At 41.0% G+C, this 21,086-nt stretch overlaps 1 protein-coding gene across 1 annotated transcript in view; it reads left to right on the top strand.

The window, feature by feature from the left end:
* Positions 1-472: 472 nt before the first annotated feature.
* The window catches only part of NEK5 (NIMA related kinase 5), a 64,715-nt gene continuing 44,101 nt past the window's right edge, over positions 473-21,086 (top strand). Inside the window, exons 1-4 of the mRNA XM_060129553.1 lie at positions 473-887; positions 2,846-2,984; positions 10,763-10,859; positions 20,439-20,536. Coding sequence (XP_059985536.1) covers positions 2,868-2,984; positions 10,763-10,859; positions 20,439-20,536 — 312 coding nt within the window. The 5' untranslated portion in view covers positions 473-887; positions 2,846-2,867. The remainder of the gene's footprint in view (positions 888-2,845; positions 2,985-10,762; positions 10,860-20,438; positions 20,537-21,086) is intronic.

Consider the following 21,086-nt stretch of genomic DNA (forward strand, 5'->3'; position numbering starts at 1 on the left):
TAGTAATTTTAATGAATTTTTAAAAGCCTATTAGAAAATAGAAATTAATTTCCATTGATATGATAGGGTGATGGGTAAGATTTTGAATCATGAAAAACAGTACGTATGGAGATATGAGTTCAAGGAGAGAAAGGCATGATGTAAACTTTCTAATTCTTAAAGGAGAGCTTTCTTTTTAAAAAACTAGATATGGTGGGTTTCAAATTGCCCTGGTATTTAGATTCCATTGGTTATGTTTTACTTGTGTCAATATTTATAATTGCTGGAAATTACATCCTTTCAACTGCTTAAACATGTAATGAAACGTTTCTGACGGCACCTTGATGTGCAGTGGGAATGAGGAATGCGTAGGGGGCGATGGGGAGATGGTGAGAGAGCATGTTTGCAGACCACTGGGCAGTAGCTCGTTTTATAAGAGGACCCCATGGGAGGCCGCCAGCTGTGGTCAAAAGAGCAGGGCTCCGTTCCAGTCTCCATCTCTTGACAGTATTTGAGACCTTGCACGAGAAACTCTCAGTCCAGCTCAACTGTAAAACTGGGCCACTACTACCTGACTCGGTTGTCGCAAGGCATAAAGAGAATATATGCAAAGCCTCTGGTACACCGTAAGCAAGAACGGGGAGCGGGAGCGGAATGCTTGTCGAGTGTAAGCAGAGGAGTCCCGACCTAAGGTGACGGAGGTAACGCGGCCAGGTCTCCAAACGCCGCGGCCGGCCCCCACCCCTCTTCCGGGTGGACTGCGTGGACCTGTCCTCTCGCCGCTCTGGCCCCGCGCCCCGCCTGCCTTCCCTAGCGCGGCTCCGCCCCGGCCGCCAGCGGGCGCAGAAGCGTCTGGAACCCGGACCCACCCGGGATACTACTCTGGCCCCGCGGAGCAGGCGGAGCAGGTATGCTATGGGTGGTCCCCTCAGTCCGAACCCGGAGCTGCCCCCAGGGCCTCCGGGAGCCCCGGGGAAAGGGTGGAGCCCCAGCCCGGGAAGACGCGAGCCGCAGAAGTGCGGTCTCCGGTCCCGGGCCGCGTCGGTCTCCACGGCAACGCGCGGCGCACCCAGCTCCTGGCCCCCGCGGGAGTTCTGCAGCCTTCCCGCCGGCCGCCTCCCGGAGAGTGTTTCTAAGGGAGAAGGATTTTTCCCCCGGAACTTAGGGGCTTCCACCCACCGGTGCCTCTTGGGCGGGAGCGTCGCGGTCCCTCAGTTCCTGCGCAAGTGCCCTCGAGTTACGATTCCGCCAGCGCCTCCCTCAAAACCCGACCCTCCAGTGTCCCCAAGCCTTCCCTGGCTGCGGAGCTGGCTTCCAGCCCTATCCCACCTAATCGTCCCCCCTTCCTGCACTGACACAAATTATTCAAAAACGTAACCTGCCTGCTCACTCAGGTTTTAAAAATCAGCAAGATTCCCTAACTGTAGTATTGAATATAACGGGGAAATGCAGTGGAGCAGTTTACGCAAAGCCCCAGAGGCTGGCGGCTGGCCGAGGGCCGCCCGGCCGCGTAGCTTCCAGAGAGGTGGCAAGTGGTCGGAAGCAAGTGCTGGGCCGCCAGAACCTGCCCAAGACAGTTCAGAAACAACCCCACTGGGAATTACTGGCCCGTTTTTTGCCCACGGGCTATTGAGGGTGTACTTGTGTTACAAGCACAGTGTTTCCAAAGAAATGGTAGAGAGGAAGGGACCACACCGCTTACTACCCCCCGGAGAATTCACCTTCCCCTCTCGAGAAGCCAGGACCCTGGGCTGAGAGTGACGAACCCAAATCAAAGGAGCCTGGGCACCAAAGGGAATGTTAGACCTTTTAACTGGGGATTCTGACTGGGTAGGTCTTGGATGGGGCCCTTGTATACTCTGGCCTTACACACCCTCCTGCCATACCGAATCTGATCAGACGAATCTAAGTGCCACAGTGACTCTCTTTATTATAAAGTCTATATTTCAATCTGTAAATTCTTGGTACTGCTACACTGGAAGAAGTAGTGAAGTAGCAGGGAGTCACCTGATAAGGACAGCTGCAAACTTTTAGGTCTCAGCTGCCAGGAGCAGCGTGGCCAGTGGGGGAGTGATTTTCCAAAACGGTGAACAGTTCCTGGTAAAGTTCCGAACAAGCTGCAGGCAAGCCTTGATTTACATGTAGTTGCACTCCTCGAAATTCAGTGTTAAATAAAACTGTGCAAAATATACTTTGTATTTAGATGTAAAATAGTTTGGTTTTAGCCGCAGATAATTATAAACGGATTTTTCCAAGCACATGAATGTGTACGGAGACTTTTTAAGGTTGTAGGGGCGCTGGAAAATACTGTGCGGGACCGTCCCTAGCATCGCAGAATCTTAGTATCTCAGACCCCAATGGCTTCTGAAAGCCTTCGTGCCTGCCTCTCCATCTCTGCGAACAGAAAAAAACTCCGTTAAGTTTCAAAAATTTCCCCTAGGGGGCAGTAACGCCCCGCTGAGAAAGGCTGGACTGTAAAACCACACAAGCAGGACAATTCCTGCTGCCTAGAGGTGCCCAGACGGGGATATTATATTTTTCTTTCTCAGAACAATCTTCAAAAACATTGTTATTTCCATTTCAGAAATTAGAAAAGAGAGGTTTTACGAATTAAGTTATTTGCCCGAGATGACAACACTAGGGTGTATCAAAGTTGAGCTGCAGCCCCAGTCTGACCAGGGAGCTGACTAAGCTCTGTCTCACTTTGGTTGTTACCTGTGGCCGCAAGGAAAGTTATTTGATTCAGTCTTGGCGAAATTAGAATGAAAGTTTTAGCAAAATGAGTTCTTACGTTGTAGTGGTCTGTTTTCTGACTTGTTCATATTTATGAAAAGTGTGCAATAAAATTTCATTGCTCTCATTTCAGGTAACTCCATGCATTGGAGACCATGGATAAATATGATGTGATTAAGGCCATTGGGGAAGGTGCCTTTGGGAAAGCATACCTGGCCAAAGGGAAATCAGATAGCAAGCACTGTGTTATAAAAGAGATCAATTTTGAAAAGGTAAAGTTAAAATTCCTGTTCATTTTCAGTGGTATATTCATCTGGTTTTTAATCCAGTTTGTCAAGGAAACACACCTTTTTTTTTACAAGTATGAGTGAGTTGACTTTTGTTTGCTCAAGTCCATTGTCCAAACAGCAACCAATGATCTTATTTTCATTTTTATTTTTAAATTTTATTTTTATTTTTGGCTGAGCCATGCGGCATACGGGATCTTAGTTCCCCGACCAGGAATGGAACCCATGCCCCCTGCTGGGGAAGCAGAGAGTCTCAACCACTGGACTGCCAGGGTAGTCCCCAGTGATCTTATTTTTAAAGAAGGAAAGAAAGAAAAAAAGGAAAAGAGAAAAAGCTGTTATCGTCCTGGCTCCTATGGTACTCCTTACAGTGATAACATCTTTTTTTTTTTTTTTTATTCTATGGCATGTCTGTGAGATGCCCCCTTCTCCGTTGCTCTAGTTCCTGTGTTTTGCCATGTGCTTCCTCTGACTGCCTCTCCAAATTCAGGTCCCCTTCACAAGGAGACCTTCCCCAAGCATCCTAGCCAAGGTAGCTCCCTGACTTCAGTCACTCCTTATCACACCACCCTGGTTTATTTTCTTAGTAGCACTTATAATGATCTGGAATTACTCTGCTCACTTTTCTTGTCTATCTCCTTCCCCATGCAGAACAGTGCCTGGCACATAATAGGCGCTCGAAAATATGTATTGAATGCATTGAAGGAATGGAGGAAAACCATATGTTACTGTTAGTCTAATGGTTTTGGAGAATAATTAAATATATTTGATTTAAGAGGAATCATTTTTGCTAAATTTCCCTTGGTTTGTGTTTATGTTACCCTCTCTAGTGGCTGTGTTGGCTTCAGATATACGGGGATAACAGTGTCTGTTATGGGCTAGAATACATGTTAAGGCAAGTCTCGTTGGTTACCTTCTGGAGGATTTATAAGTGAGAGGAGCAGAAAAACTTCCATACAAAATGGGTACAAAATGGATGAATCAAGTTGCACTTATGCGAATGTACTTAGTGCCACTGAACTGTACACTTAAAAATGGTTAAAATGGTATCAATTTTATGTTGTATATATTTTACCATAATTTTTAAAAATTGGGGAAAAATAGGGACTTCCCTGGCAGTTCAGTGGTTAGGAATGGGTGCTTTCACTGAAGGAGCCTGGGTTCAATCCCTAGTGGGGGAACTAAGATCCCACAAGCCATGCAACATAGCCAAAAAAAAAGAAAAAAAATTGGGGAAAAATAAAAGGACTTCCCAAACTTACATTAAAACTCAGGTGTAGATGATTAGCTTCAGGGCGAATGCTTTATTTACCAATACAGGTCCCTTTTCATGGATCCACCACCTATGTCTGCTAATGTCTTCTTAGTCTAGTGGCCTGTGAGGGCTTCCTTCCACGACCTTATTCTCCTTACTCTCTTTTGTTTATCTGACTGCTCTTTCTCCGGCCTGTCTGTCTCCTCACCCTCTGTATGTCCCCGACCACCTATCCTTTGCCAACTCTCTTTCTGTGTACTGTTACCTGACAGTCACCTCCCTTCAATCTTTACCACTAAACAGATCACTCTTAAAACTCTGTCCAGCCTTGGTATCTTCCAGAGCCCTAGTTGTGCATTTCATTAGCCAGCTAGGTATCTTCAAGTAGTATCTGTGTGAGTAATCTACTGCTGTGTAACATATTACCCCAAACTTCGTGGCTTAAATAATAGACACTTAGTATCTCACAGTTTCTGGGCATTAAGAATTCAGAGTGAGGGGTGTTGAGGACCATCTTGGAAGCTAGCTAACACAATTGTACCCCAAAGTAGAAATTTCTCACTTTTCTAAGCAGATCCAGGTCACCCACTCTGTGCTGCTCTGTGTTAATGACACCAGTATTTTTATGATATCCAGGCTCAAAACCTTGGGGTCATTGGTGAATTTTTTCTCTCTGCCCATCCAATTACTTGCTAAATGCGGTTGACTCTTTCTCTCCCTTGAATTTGTTTCATTCCTTTTGTCAGTGGCCTGGGTTACTTGGATCACTTCAGTACCTTTCTCATGGCTCCAGCTCTCATGTAACAAAATCTTGGGAATTCTCCCCCCAGTTTCCCAAACCTTCACTGGGACAGAAGTCATAGAGGAAAAGATGGCTAGATGCGTCGTCATCTTTGACTACACTAAAATATAAAACTTCTGAATGATGGAAAACCATCATGAATAAATGGAAAGAAAACTGACAGAATGCCCAAAATACTTGCAAGTGTTGACTAAAGTGTGCTTTTTTTTTTGGCCACGCGGTGCAGCATGTGGGATCTCAGTTCCTCCAACAGGGATCAAACCCAGGCCCTTGGTAGTGAGAGCATGGAGTCCTAACCACTGGACTGCCAGGGAATTCCCTGTGCTAGCCTTTTATAAATCTTAAAAAGAAAAAAAATTATAACTGAAGAAGTCATCATATACAAATTTCAAACTCGTTAGAAAACTAAGAAAAGTAAAATAAATCTATTGATTTTATATCACTTTTTGCTGATACAATTGGAAAGGATTGAAAAGAATATAAAAGTGGAGGAAGCGGGCACTCTCTTGCTCTGCTGATAGGAAGGTAAATGACCCTGAGGGAAATTTATCAATACGTATCAAAGCCTTAGAAGGATCCATGCCCTGTTTGTATCATTGACGAGGAGTAAGGTCCGAAATACGTTGTAAAGATGAAAAAAAATCAGGCCACAAAAAGTTATGTATATATATGTATGTACTGTTAATGTCACACACACACACACACACACACACACACATGCACACACAACATTAACAGTGGTTCTTGCTGATTGGTGGGATTTCACCTCTATCATTTCTTCCTGCGTGGTCAGAATTTTTAATATGAAGCATATATTATGTTTTTAAAATTAAGAATTGTATTATTTGTATAAGCAGAAAAAGCTATCTTCATCTTGAAAAAGAAAAGAAAAAAAATGTATGCATCCTAGGATCTGGTAGTTCTTCTTCTGGGATTGTATTCCAAGGAAATACCCAGAAATGTGCAGACAGTCAGCAAACAACCTAAATGTCCAACAGTTGAGGATTGGTTAAGTAATTTGTGAAAGACTAAACTGTTCATCAAAATCACGTTGTAGTCAAAGCATTGACGTGAGAAGTATCATAACTTTTGCTAATTAAGAAAATAGTACATGTAGAATGATGCAATCTTTGTAAAAATATACACATTATCTCTCTATATAAGTATGTATATTCCCACACATATCTGCCCATACATATAGGAAAGACCTACTTACTACATTATTATCGAGGTGGAATGTGCGATTATGAGTAATTTTTGCCTTGTACTTTTATATCATTTCACTCTTCAGATTAGTTTTGACACCCCTCTCTGATTTGTTCCCAAATTCCATTTTCAACCTCCCCTCACATACTCTTCCTTTTTGCCACATGCAAATCCTTTGCACCGCAGCCTCTGTGCTCACCCGAGGGGCTCTTTCTTCCCAAAAGGTCTTTGCCTGCCCATCCAAGCATCAAGATCCCACTTGTTCAGGGCTGAGACTCAGTACACCTTGTAGAACCTTCCAGATCTAAGTAACCTCTCTTTCTCTGTAAACTCCATAGCTTTTTTTCTTTTTTTTTTTTTTTTTTTGCGGTACGTGGACCTCTCACTGTTGTGGCCTATCCCGTTGGGGAGCACAGGCTCCGGACGCACAGGCTCTGGACGCACAGGCTCAGCGGCCATGGCTCACGGGCCCAGCCGCTCCGCGGCATGCGGGATCTTCCCGGACTAGGGCACGAACCCGTGTCCCCTGCATCGGCAGGCAGACTCTCAACCACTGCGCCACCAGGGAAGCCCTCCATAGCTTTTTATCCGTACTGCTGTTATGGTACTGATTGGTGTCTACTTTGCTGTGCTTTAGCTGTTTATTTTGTGCCTTCTCCTCCTTGGTAAACTGTATATTCTGTGCAGGCAGAATCCAGGTCTTTTGCATCTTGGTATTCCACACAGCAGCTAAGAGTTCTTTGCACCAGTAGCGGGTCAATAAATTCTTATTGGATAAATAATTCAATGCATAGATACTTTCAGGCCTTCTAGCTCTGTTGTTAAGCTGGTACATATTTAGGAATTATAAAACCATTTAAATTCTAAGTAAAGAAAAAATTATGTGGGAGGTGAATCCTCTATAAAAATATATATTAATACATTTCATAGAGTCTCTCCCATTCTTTAGTATAGATAATAAAAAGCTGACTGTATATTTCTCATAGAGCAGTGAATTTTTTCATCTTTTACTTCATGAACCACCCTAGTCCCCATGCCATAAATAAGTAGAATTTCTATTGGGCCTTGTTATTGTTGCTTTCCCGTATCTCTCTGTGTTATCAGAGTTGCCTAACAACATTTGTGTCACAGTATTAACATTTATTATTTTTTTCTTTCTACTCTAATGTACTTTTTCATTACTTCTTATCTAGAGAAATTTACATCTCTTCTCAGCTCTCCAGCACCTTTCCACAAAGCAAACTCTAGACCCCAGAACTTAAATCGCTTATTTTCTTACAGGTACCAAAAAGCTCTATATTTTCTATCATCATCCTACAATTATCAAGCATATTCTTTTATTTCTTGCCTTCAAAAATGCATTGTATCTTTTCTTGATAATAAAAATTAAAATGTTCATTGAAGAAATTTTGAAAAAAACTGTAGGGAAAAATAAGGCTATTTAGAGGAAAATGAAAATCACTTTTAACCTCTCTCTTCATCACTATTAACATTATGGTGAAGTTCTCTCCAGGCTATTTTTTTTTCCAGGCTATTTTTAATGCATAAATGTACCTTGTAAGTTATTAGACTATATTAGATGATTGATGTCATGGTGGATATACTCTTTTATAGCAGCTTTTTACCCTTAGTATATTGTGAATATTTTCTCATGTCATTCAATGTTTTCATATAATAAAATGTTCTCATATAATATCATTCAATGTTTACAGTAATAGTGGGTGCCTAGCAGACCTCATGTTATCCCAGGTGTTTTACATAATTAATCAATTTAATCTTCCCAACAACTGTAAAGGTAGATCTCATCACCCTCACTGTTTAGGTGAAAGGGCTGAGGCTCAATGAGGTTAAGTAATTTGCTCAACAAGGCACAGTGACCAGCAAATCCTTCTACCTCTTCCTCTGCTCTTCCTGCCAGTGCTTCCGTGGATTTTTGATGACCGCATAGTGTGACATTAGGTTAAAAATACCATATTTTATCTAACTCTTTTTCTATTTTCAGAGAGTTATGTTGCTTGATTTTTTTGCTATGATTAAATAACGTTTAATATGTAGAAGAGTCATTTTTTCTTAAACTGTGTATATGTGTTTACCTATATGTGCATTAAATAAAAAGGTCTAACAATTAGCAGCAATCACTCCTAAGGAATAGGAATTCGTGGGATGGGTGGGGAGGAAAAGGGGAAGTTTTACTTTCATCTTATTTACTTCTATCTGGCTTAAAATATTGTTTCAAATCACTAGTGTATATTCTTAATTAAAAACTAATAGTAAAACACTGAAATGAAGGCTTTTGTATGAGAGCCCTTGGGCACATTTCTGATTATTTTCTTTGGATAAACTTCTAGAAGGATTAATAACTTAAAAATAGGAGCATTTTAAAGTCTCTTATTAGATACTGTAAACTTGTTTTCCTAGAAAGATTTTACCAATTTATATACTTACACCAGAAGTATGTGAGTGCCATTTTGCTTTCTGGTTAACTGTGGGTATTAACATTCTTTTTGTCTTCGCCAATTTCACAGATGAAACATATTAAATTTTGTTGTAGTCTTCTTTTATTACTGAGTGAGGTTGAATATTTTTTACTGTTTCTGAGCCATTTTTAATTTCTTTTATTTTTTTAAGGGTTGCCTAGGCATGTATTTTCCCATATTTCTATTGGCATATTTGCCTTTTTTTCTTACTTGCCAGAATCCTTATATGTTATAAATACAAAAAATCTTTGTCATATATATTGCCAGTATTTTTACCTAACTATAAAAATACACTTATCTCCCTATGTTTGCCTTTCAATTTTCTTTATCATAGTCTTTTGAAAAAAACAGTAGTTATAAATTAAAGTAGTTAAGTAGCTAAGTCTATCCTGGTAGCGTATTTCAGTTATTTTTATTTTGAAACTCATATGTACCAGTTATGCAATTTAAAGTGGGGGGAAAGATACTGAAGCTTAGAAGATTTAAATAATTTACTGAAAGATACATAGCTAGGAGGCAGTAAAGCTGGGATGGAGAATAGTAATTTTTTAAAAAATTTTCAAATTTAAATGAGGATGAAAAATTTGGGAGCTCACACATTACCTGTGGGCCAAATGTTGAAGGTCATTACAGAGGGAACTGTGGAGAGGACCAGTGACCCATGGAGGCCAGAAGGGTGGGGCAGCCGGGCCAGAAGTCAGTGTAGAAATGACAAAGCGTCAAGAATGAGGAAGAAAAGGTAGAAATGAGGTGTGGCCATTGCCAATGGCACCAAAACATTTGAACAATATTGTCCATAGATGATAAATAGAATAATAAGGAAATACATCAGGGAGTGAGGGGAGGAGAGAAATAGGTAAGGCAGATTAAGGGGTACAAGCCTCCAGTTGCAAAATAAATGAGTTATGGGTATGAAATGCACAGTGTGGGGAATATAGTCAATACTTAATATCTTTGTATGGTGACAGATGGTAACTAGACTTATCTTGGTGATCACTTTGAAATGCACATAAATTTTAAATCACTGTGTTGTGTGATGGAAAATGACATAGTGTTGTAGTTTTTGAGTTTTACTTCAAAAACAAACTCAGAAAAAAAGATCAGAATTGTGGTTACCATGGGCGGGTAGTATGGGAAGGGAGAACTGGTTGAAGGTGGTCAAAAAGTACAGACTTCCCGTTACAAGATAAATAAATACTAGGGATGTAACGTACAACATGATAAATAGAATTAACACTGCTGATGTTATACGTGAAGGTTGTTGAGTAAATCCTAAGAGTTCTCATCACAAGGAAAAAATGTTTTTTCTATTTCTTTAATTTTGTATCTATATGAGATGACGGATGTTCACTAAACTTATCGTGATGATCATTTCATGGTGTGAGTCAAATTATATGCTGTACACGTTAAACGTATACACTGCTGTATGTCAATTATATCTCAATAAAACTGGAAGGAAAAGCAATAATAAAAGCAAATTAGTTTTTTAAAAAGAAAAGAAAATACATCAAATCTAAAATGAAGTCACGAGAGACATTTTATTTGAAAACGAAAAACGTAGTAATCTTAACATAGAACTTTACCGGTCTGATTTATGTGATATATGACATTTTACTTTTTTTTAGATTTCATTTGTTTCTTCTCAGCAGTGATTGCTGCTGGAACATTGCATTTTTTTTTTTTTTTTACAAATTCCTTTGTTGCTGAAAGATAAATATTTAAATAACTTTCCTCCAGATGACTAAATAATTGACACAGTACACCAATCCAGCAGAGATTTTAATACAGCAGAACTTCACCAGAAATACTTATTTTCTTGTTTCTGATTGTCACTGACAAACCATTGACTAGACATAGGACACTCTAATTCTAGAAATGTCATTTCCTGCCGTTGAGAGATCTGTTGCAGAAGTGCTATTAAAAGCCAGTGAAATCCTGGAGAATTTTCGATGACAGTGAGTAAAAAGCATTCCTTGAAAGCGAATTGTCTTTACAGACAACTCTGTCTCTTAATATAATTTAGATGCCCATCCAAGAAAAAGAAGCTTCAAAGAAAGAAGTCATTCTTCTGGCGAAGATGAAACATCCCAACATTGTAACCTTCTTCAGTTCATTTCAAGGTTTGACTTTCTCATTTTCTTAAAGTATTTTAATAAAGTGTGGGCATGTAGACTTCTGTATAAGATAGTTCCTGAGAAGTGTGTATAAATTAATTTTTGTAACTGGACTCATTTTCCCATTTACTTAAGTTGTCATTTGAGACATCATCTTTATTTCTTCTCTGGTGAGTTTTTGTAGGCAGCTTTCCTAAATTTTCTCAAGTTTGCCCACCTGCCTTTAATTCTCACTCCCTCAGATAGTTAACGATGGGTGTATTAGCTTTGCTGCAGTAAGAAATTTCAGTGACCTACAAGAATACCATCTGTGTCTCACTCACATTACATGTTGGCTACGGTTGGGCGGGGTCTTTACTTTTTTAATTTATTATTATTATTATTTCTGGCCGTGCCTCATGGCTTGTGGGATCCCGGCAGTGAAAGCGCCGGGTCCTAACCACTGCACTGCCAGGAAACACCCAGGAGGAGTCTTTAAGTCTGGGGTCCAGCCTGAAGGAGCAGAGCACATATGGACCTGTTTTCCTGAGCCAGAGGAAAGAGCAGGACACAGAGCCCACCCCACCCTCACTCTCAGATCCCTGCTAGGATGTGGCATGTTTCTTACTTTCCTTATGTGCTCACGTTCTGGGTGCAAAGCAGCCGCAACCAGCTCCGGGAACGGGGTGATGGTGGGGGAGGGTACACTCTGCCTCTGTGAGTCCTTGCATGTCCCGGGGCAACGGGGAGGGCTGTACAATTCTCCTACAGAGAGGCAGCCAAGCAAACGGCCAGAATAGAGGGGAAGAACTTTAAGGCCTCAATTCCCTTCTCTGTGTGCCTGAATACAACATTTCTGCTGCCTCTATCACTTGACTCCAAAGGTTAAAAAACAAAAAGCCCACTAAAAACACCATACAAGGAGCGTTGGTCATTCATTCAGTTAAGTATTGATCAAGTGCTTACGCTGATGCATTTTTCTAGGCGCCAGGAATACAGCAATGAACAAACACAACAGGCACAAATTCCTGTCCTCGTGGCTCTTACATTGTAGTGGGAAGAGACAGACAATAAACACATATACAGCATGTCAGGTGTTTAAAAGGCTGTGACAGGGCTGTCTGTGTCCCCAGTTCACCATGGGGCATCCCCATCCCAGCACCCAGCACTGGGGGTGCTTGAATTCACAGGTCAGAATTAGTTCATGGAGCAGGAATGTTGCCTAGATATCTTCAAGCACCATCGGGGGTGTAAAAATCAGTAAATAAAATTTAAAAGCTATTTTTTGAGCTTTTACACTGTGCAGGGCACTGTGTTCCTTGCAAATTAAAACCACTGCATTCAAAATAGATCTCTGTGTTTCTTGCAAATTAAAACTGGGTACATTCCTTAAAAGAGCTCTCGGGACACCTCCAAGGTCTTTCTGGGAGCTGAGAGTACATGTGAGCCGGGAATTGAGTTGTCCCGAGCAACTTTTAAGGGGCAGCCGCTGAATAAGGTGCCTTGCATTCCTGTTCATTGATTCCTAACAGCGACGCCATTAGACAGTCTTCCTTTTCCTCATTCTGTGGGTTATGATTGTGACTCCCTGTGACTCGTAAGTCCTGCTCATCGTCAGGCCTTCTCTGAGATCCCAATTCAAGTTACAGCCCCCTGTACCGATCTCGCCAGCACTTTTGTACTGTGTGTGTATGTTCATATACGCCATTAGGAGCTGTCTAATACTTGTCTCCCTTTAAGACAGTAAACATAACAAATTCTTTTGCTCACCACTTGCTCCAGCATGTAGCACATAGTAGGTGCTCATACACGTTTGCTGAATGAGTGCCTAGACTGGGCCATTTAGGAGAGTGGAGTATGTCTTTTTTTTTAAATTGATTAATTAATTTTTTGGGCCACACCCCACTGCATGCAGCAGCAGTCCCCAACCTTTTTGGCACCAGGGACCAGTTTCGTGGAAGACAATTTTTCCACGGACCAGGGGTGGGGTGGGTGGATGGTTTTGGGATGATTCAAGTGCATTCCATTGTGCACTTTATCTCTGTTATTATTACATTGTAATATGTAATGAAATAGTTAAACAACTCACCATAATGCTGACAGGAGGCGGAGCTCAGGCAGTACTGCGAGCGATGGGGAGTGGCTGTAAATACGGATGAAGCTTCACTCACTCTTCCTCCACTCACCTTCTGCCGTGTGACCCGGTTCCTAACAGGCCACGGGCCGCTAGTGGTCCATGGCCCCGGGGTTGGGGACCCCTGGCATGCAGAATCTTAGTTCCCCAACCAGGGGTCGAACCCGTGCCCCCTGCAGTGGAAGCACAGAGTCTTAACCACTGGACCGACAAGGAAGTCCCTGGAGTATGTCTTTACACCGTGCAAAATGGATACTTGAGGATGGTTTACGCTGGATACCATTATAAAATTAGAGGTCATTTTTTACAGCAGAAATAACCTTCACTGACTTCGTTTATGTTGTAGGCTTAAACTTTCTTACGACAGCCTTTTCCTTTGCTTAACTAAAGCACGTCTGTGTTTAGGAAAACTGGAGCTGTTGTGACAGCTTTGAGTTTGCCTGGCAGTTTGTTCGGACTTGAAACACTGAGCTTATCTGAAAGCCTCAGAGGTCCTTGCAACACCTGACTCTAGAGAGTTGGGGGAAGCCTTTGTTTACCCTCAAACAGCTCACCTCGGAACAGAAGAACCCTGGCTCTCGTTCATTAGTTGTTTGTCTATAGAAAGTAGAAGTTTTCATAAGTTTGAAGCAACATGAGAAAAATAAGAGAATGTAGTAAGATTTTCCTAAGGCTAAATTAATTCCACTTAAACTCCTTCAGTAAATTTTTATCAAGTACCTATAATTTGCTAGGCATGGTCTAGGTAAAATAGGCCCAAATCCCTGCACTGCTGTTTTCTGTTGCTGTATAACCAGTGAACACGAATTTAATGGCTTAAACAGGCACCCACTTATCCTCTCCCAATTCCTCTAGATTGGAAGCCCGGGCTGGGCTTAGGTGGATTCTCTGCACAGGGTTTCACATAGTTGAAATCAAGATGTCAGCTGTGTCTGCAACCTCATCTGAGGCCGAGTTCTCTTCCAGGCTTATTCCGGTTGTTGGCAGGTTTCATTTATTGCAACTGTAGGACTGAGGTGTCTGCTTTCTTGCTGGCTGTTAACTGGGGGTGATTCTCTGTTTCTAGAGACCAACCGCCCTTCGCTGGCACGTGGCCCCTTCAATAGGCCCTCTCCAGCTGGAACCTCTCACTTCTGTTTCTGATTTCCAGACCCAGATTTAAGTGGCTCTTGTGATTAGGTGTATAATCTCTTTCTATTAACTCAGAGTCAGCTGTTTAGTAACTTTAGTTATATCAGCACATCCCCTTTGCTATGTAACATAATCATGGGAGTGATATCCCATATTTACAGGTTACACTCTCGCTCAAGGGGAGAGAGTTCACAGTGTGTGCGCATTAGTGCCATCTGAGAATTCTGCCTGCTCTACAACTGTGGAGTTTACATTCCAGGGGTAGAATGTGGGGAGAGACAGACAATAAATGTAAACATAATTAATAAGTAGAGTATATGCAGGTTAGAAGTTGATAAGTGCTGTGGGATAATAAACTAGGGGGAGGCAGGAGTGGAGGGAAGCATTGTAAATAGGGCGGTCAGGACAGGCCTTGCTGTGAAGGTGACATTTGAGCACAGACTGAGGAGTCCTGCTAACATCTGGAGAAGAGCTTTCCAGGCGAGGAGAACAGCCACTGCAAAGGGCTGACGTGTTAAAGGACTAGCCAGGAGGCTTTGGGGAAAGGCCATCTGCTGTTGGCCCTGAGCACCTCTGCATGTTTTTGCTGGATATGCCAAGAATGCCAAGCCCTGACGGAGAGCTGGCTTGTTCACTGCTCACTGTAAAAGCAGTCGATTCCGCAAGTGCAGTGTTCCTCTCCTGTAATGTAGCCACTGCGTGCGCAGTTGTCCACCTAGGCTCTGTGGATTTGGGAGACATAGAACGAGTGCTAACATGAAGCTCTGACAGCTGCTTTTGCCAAGAGTAATAAAGTCCTTTGTCTCTGGCCCAGGAATCTCGTGTCTTCTGCCAGCATCCATGACAATAGTCACAGGCTGGTAAGTAGGGCAGAATCTCACACCTGTGGCAGAAGCCACTGTGGGTGCAGTGCAGTGAGCGAGGGGGCATAGCAGAAGATATTTTTATTCTTCGTGCTGAGCCTGTGTTCCTCCTGGGTTCAGCACTAAAAGGCTTTTATTTTTGTGGAATGATGGTGATACTGGATGATACCTCGTTCCATCAAATCTAGAGGCCATTGGTTGTAAGATACATTATTATGTGCTGATGAAAAGGAAAGATACTGCCCATGAGACTATGACACTATACTTTCATATCACAATTTTTATTTTATATGTATTAAAAGAGCTCTTTTAGACTTGTTTAAACAGAGTTTTGCTTTCTGTTACTCTTGTACATTCATAAAAAGGGAAATATGAGCAGATTAAATTGGTTAAGATAGTCTAAAAATGAATGAGGCTGGGGGACGCGTGGTTGCTTGAGGCAGAAGCCTGGTGTGTCTCCCTTTGCCTGGCAAAGCAATAAAGCTATTCTTTTCTACTTCACCCCCCCCCCGAAAAACAAAACAAAACAAAACAAAAATTAATGAGGCCGTGATGACATCAAGACTGCTGGGCCCACAGTCACCAATTGGAAGATGCCAATGTCTGTAAGACATAATCCTGATTTTTTAAAAGGGCATTTTAGAATAAATTAATTATAATAATTGTTCTTTAAGTGTTGGAATTTGGCAAGACAAAGGTTGCAACCCTGAAGTTAGTGCCCTCTAATAGTTTTGAAAGGTCAGTGACCCATGAGCTTTATAGTTCCAGAAACTCCTGCCCTAGAGGGTGCCGTGCACTTCCTTTTTGGAGTATTCTTTTTTTCTCCTTTCTGCATTTTAAAATATTATACATGCTGAAGACTAAACACAAATCCCACCCCCAAACCTAAAGTGATCTCTCTCTGGGACTTCCCGGGGGGTCCAGTGGTTAAGGCTCTGTGCTTCCACTACATTGCAGGGGGCGCGGGTTGGATCCCTGGTCGGGGAGCTAAGATCCTGCAAGCCGCGTGGCGTGGCTACCCCAACCTGAAAAATGTAATTAAAACTAAATATAAAAAAAATAAAGTGATCTCTCTCGCCTCTGCTCTGAGCACTTCTGAACTCTTACTGACCGTTTCACTTGTGTGGCATTTGTAATAAGCTGTGTTATAACATTAGCGTATATTCTTTATTTCCCTCGGTGAGATTGGAAGTTCTGTGAGAACAAGGATTGTTTCTTATGCCTTTTCCCCTTCCTAAAGTGCTTAATTTTTTTAAACAGGTGGAAAATTTGAGAGCACAAATGACCTTTCCCAGCAGTTCTAACCCCATTAAATATGAAATTAACAATGGCTAGTGGGAAAAAAAGCAGATTTAGAGCCAAATGATGCTCATCGACCTGAATAGTTCCTTCAAGATGGTTCGGCCATGATTAATCCTGCATCAGTCAGTGAATTTCTTCCACTGAAAGCCCGTGTGAGGCTGAGTGAGTTAGATGCTGGTGGAAGGGAAGGAAAATGGAACCCTTTTCGCTTAGTTTCCTTCCTTTGATTTCCCCATGGTTTTGAAATTGCCATCCCTTCATTGCTGTGGCAGCCCTTTCAATGACTGAGCTAAGACAAGTATTAATTCTCCCCAAAATAATACATTCCTGAAAGCAACTGATCTCTAGGTAATCAGGGTAACCCTTCCTGCAATAATATACAATGGAGAAAAGACACTCTCTTCAATAAGTGGTACTTGGGAAAACTGGACAGCTACGTGTAAAAGAATGAAATTAGAACACTCCCTAACACCATACATAAAAATAAACTCAAAATGGATTAAAGACCTAATGTAAGGCCAGACACTATAAAACTCGTAGAGGAAAACATAGGCAGAACAGTCTATGACATAAATCACAGCAAGATCTTTTTTGATCCACTTCCTAGAGTAATGAAAATAAAAACAAAAATAAACAAATGGGACCTAATTAAACGTAAAAGCTTTTGCACAGCAAAGGAAACCCTAAACAAAATGAAAAGACAGTCCTCAGAATGGGAGATAGTATTTGCAAATGAAGCGACTGACAAGGGATTAATCTCCAAAATATACAAACAGCTCATGTAGCTCAATATCAAAAAAACAACCCAATCAAAAAATGGGCAGAAGATCTAAATAGACATTCCTCCAGAGAAGACATACAAATGGCCAAAAAGCACATGAAAATATGCTCAACATCACTAATTATTAGAGAAATGCAAATCAAAACTACAATGAGGTATCACCTCACACCAGTCAGAATGGCCATCATAAAAAATTTACAAGCTAAATGCTGGAGAGGGTGTGGAGAAAAGGGAACCCTCCTACACTGTTGGTGGGAATGTGTAAATCAGTGCAGCCACTGTGGAGAACAGTATGGAAGTTCCTTACTGGTACAGCTACCATATGATCTAGCAATCCCACTCCTGGGCATATATCCAGAGAAAACCATAATTTGAAAAGATACATGCACCCCAATGTTCATTGCAGCACTGTTTACAATAGCCAGGACATGGAAGCAACCTAAATATCCATTGACAAAGGAGTGGTTAAAGAAGATATGGTACATATATACAATGGAATATTACTCAGCCATAAAAAAGAATGAAATAATGCCATTTGCAGCAACATGGATGGACCTAGAGATTATCATACTAAGTGAAATAAGTCAGACAGAGAAAGACAAATATCATATGATACCTCTCATATGTGGAATCTAAAATAATGGTATAAATTAACTTATTTACAAAACAGAAATAGAGTCACAGATGTAGAAAACAAACTTATGGTTACCGAGAGGGAAAGAGGGGGGAGAGACAAATTGGGAGATTGGGATTGACATATACACACTACTATATATAAAATAGATAACCAATAAGGACCTACTGTATAGCACAGGGAACTGTACTCAGTACTCTGTAATGGCCTATATAGGAAAAGAATCTAAAAAAGAGTGGATATATGTATATGTATAACTGATTCACTTTGCTGTACACCTGAAACTAACATAACATTGTAAATGAGCTATACTCCAGTAAAAAATTTTAAAAACCCAACAAAACAAACAAACAAAAAACAAAAAAACAAAACCCTTCTTGGACTCTCCGGTCTTTCCTTCATGGCCTCTTGTTCTCTCTGCCTGTGTGTGTGCAGACTTCTGTTGTAACTCTTCTCATGTATGTTGACGGATGCCCCGTCTAGACTGTCACCTCCTTATTCAGGAAGGATAGCTTATTTGCTTTTTATTCCTAGCACAGCGTTCCTTAGCATGTCTTCAATAAAAGTTTGTTGATGAGTGAATGGATCTGTCCCTTTAAGAGGGGAGGTGGACCAATGGAAGTGTTCTGTGAAAGAAGCACTCAGTTTGTGAATGAGAAGCAACCAAGGGCAGGTGCTGTCAGGTTACCGATAGCGCCTTTAAAGTTGGCTTAAGCCAACCTAAGTGTCCATCAGCAGATGAATGGATAAAGAAGATGCAGCATATATATACAATGGAATATTACTCAGCCATAAAAAGAAACGAAATTGAGTTATTTGTAGTGAGGTGGATGGACCTAGAGTCTGTCATACAGAGTGATGTCAGAAAGAGAAAAACAAATACCGTATGCGAACACATATATATGGAATCTAAAAAAAAAAAATGGTTCTGATGAACCTAGGGGCAGGATAGGAATAAAGATGCAGACAGAGAGAATGGACTTGAGGACACGGGGAGGGGGAAGGGTAAGCTGGGATGAAGTGAGAGAGTGGCATGGACATATATACACTACCAAACGTAAAATAGATAGCTAGTGGGAAGCAGCCGCATAGCACAGGGAGATGAGCTCCGTGCTTTGTGACCACCTAGAGGGGTGGGATAGGGAGGGTGGGAGGGAGATGCAAGAGGGAGGGGATATGGGGATATATGTATACGTATAGCTGATTCACTTTGTTATACAGCAGAAACTAACACACCATTGTAAAGCAATTATACTCCAATAAAGATGTTAAAAAAAATAATAAAGTTGGCTTAAGCTACTTGGAAGAAAGAGGTAGCAAATGATAGATATTTGGCAAGAGATTCTGACGTTGAATGAATACTTAATAATTACAGGGCAAAATACTAGAAAGATTAACACTTGCTGATAAGCCTGCTTTTGTGCGATCATTTTGTGTTCCTTAGATGTTTTTATGAAACCACTCTACAAACCTTTATTAAGCCCCTTCCATGTGCCAGGTACAGGGAATACAAAAGTACTAAGTATGGAGTCTGTCTTCAGGGAACCCGCAAACTAGTGGGAGAGACAAACAAGTTAGTAGAAGCCCTTATTCTAACAAGAACCCATCTGGTAGTTGTTTGGTTAAAGAAAAAAGCTGATTAAGCAGGAAGTCATACAAACTTATTTTAATCTATAAATACAAAATCATTTGCCAAACTTCTGACGTAAGACCAAGGCCTTGTTTTTGATTGTGAGTCCACTGATTGGAGTTCGGAATCTTCTTTCGTACATAGGGCTCCCCCCACCCCCAATTTATAATTTCCAATTTCTTTTCTTTAGACTGGAGTAAGAATTTACAGGTACTCTCTGTGCCCAGTCTTATGAAAGCTTCCCCGTTATTTTCCACTGCTTCCACCCAACATTTAGGTCAGTGACTTTTTTTTTTTTTTTAGCTACTCACTTTTACTGAGTCATCCACAGGATTCAATGTAGTTTTTGTAGAAATAATCACATCTTCCTTTTCCCATTCATCTTTCATCAGTTGATGTAATAATTACAATAGCAAGTATAATTGGCATAAACAAATTAGGGAATGAACACAATGATCTTGGTAAGAATCAGTGGGAGCAGAGGTACCTGGGCATAGATGAGTCCAGAAGCCACCAGGGTAACCTTGAGCGGACAGTGGTCATGAAGAGTGCCCTTCAATCTAGTGAGTAGGTCAGGCAGAGGTCAGTTAGAAGCGTGTCTACTGTACTCAACAACATGGTTGAATAAGCCCCATATAAATAAAAGTTTATGCCCAAATTCAAGGGTGTATTAATTCTTCCTGAGGTGCTGAAAAAGATTCACAGCTGCTTTTTTATAGCAGATTTCCAATCTCCTGCAGGAATGTATTAAAAATAATTGCTCTCATTTATTGAACTCTCATTATGTGCAGGTATTGTTCTAAGTATGTGACATGGATTAAAAACCATTGAAAAGATTAAATGAGAAAGGATAAAACAATCCCAAGAGGAGTTTCTATATTATTATCTCCATCTTACAGATGAAATAACGAGGCACAGAGAAATTAAAATAACTTGCCCAGAGTCACAGAGCTGAGAAATTTAAGTGGTGAAGTGGGATTAGAACCCAGTCCATCTCAATTCTACAGCCAGAGTTTTAAACTATTATGCACTGCATTTTTCTGCTATATTCTCCACCTTCTAGAACTTAAAGGCAAATAATTAGTAAATATTTGAAACCCATCCAGCACTGAATGATGCCTTTTCTTATAGAGAACAACAGGCTGTTTATTGTGATGGAGTACTGTGATGGAGGGGATCTCATGAAAAGGATCAAAAAACAACGGGGAGTGTTACTTAGTGAAGATCAGGTAAAAACTCTTCTAATTTGCCTTTTAATTTATATTGGGGGATTAAATTGATAATGTCATAAGCAATAGACTGTTTATATGAAGCATGCTTTGTGGAAGAGAAATACAAACTAGAAAATAATGGATCAGTATTCTTGATAGGTCTAGCCTAGAACATGTTTGCAGTTGAACTTAAATTGCATCTCTTTTTGAGAGTGAACTTTGCTTCAGAAAGAACCGTGTCTGATTTTTGGACAATCTCATGTAGGATGCCTCTGAGATGAACCTTCATGGCGGAAAAAAAAAAGTGAATGTGGATGTTCCTCAGCCATTTAAAATGTGATGTATTTATAGCTTCACTTTTCTTCCTTTTATCGTTGGGTACTCTTTTAAAATAGCTATCCCACTTTGCTAGGGAGGATAGAAGCTCTTCTTAGCAATGGCTATGTAGCTTCATTCGCTATTAAGAGAGAGGAGAGAAAAGGTGAAGAATAATGGCCTCAGGTCTCATTTTCTCTTTGCACAAACACATTTTTCTTCTATTCTCTGACCTCCCTTTGATACCCTCTTG

The sequence above is a fragment of the Lagenorhynchus albirostris genome, chromosome 18 (genome assembly GCF_949774975.1).
Source record: "Lagenorhynchus albirostris chromosome 18, mLagAlb1.1, whole genome shotgun sequence".
NCBI lineage: Eukaryota > Metazoa > Chordata > Mammalia > Artiodactyla > Delphinidae > Lagenorhynchus > Lagenorhynchus albirostris.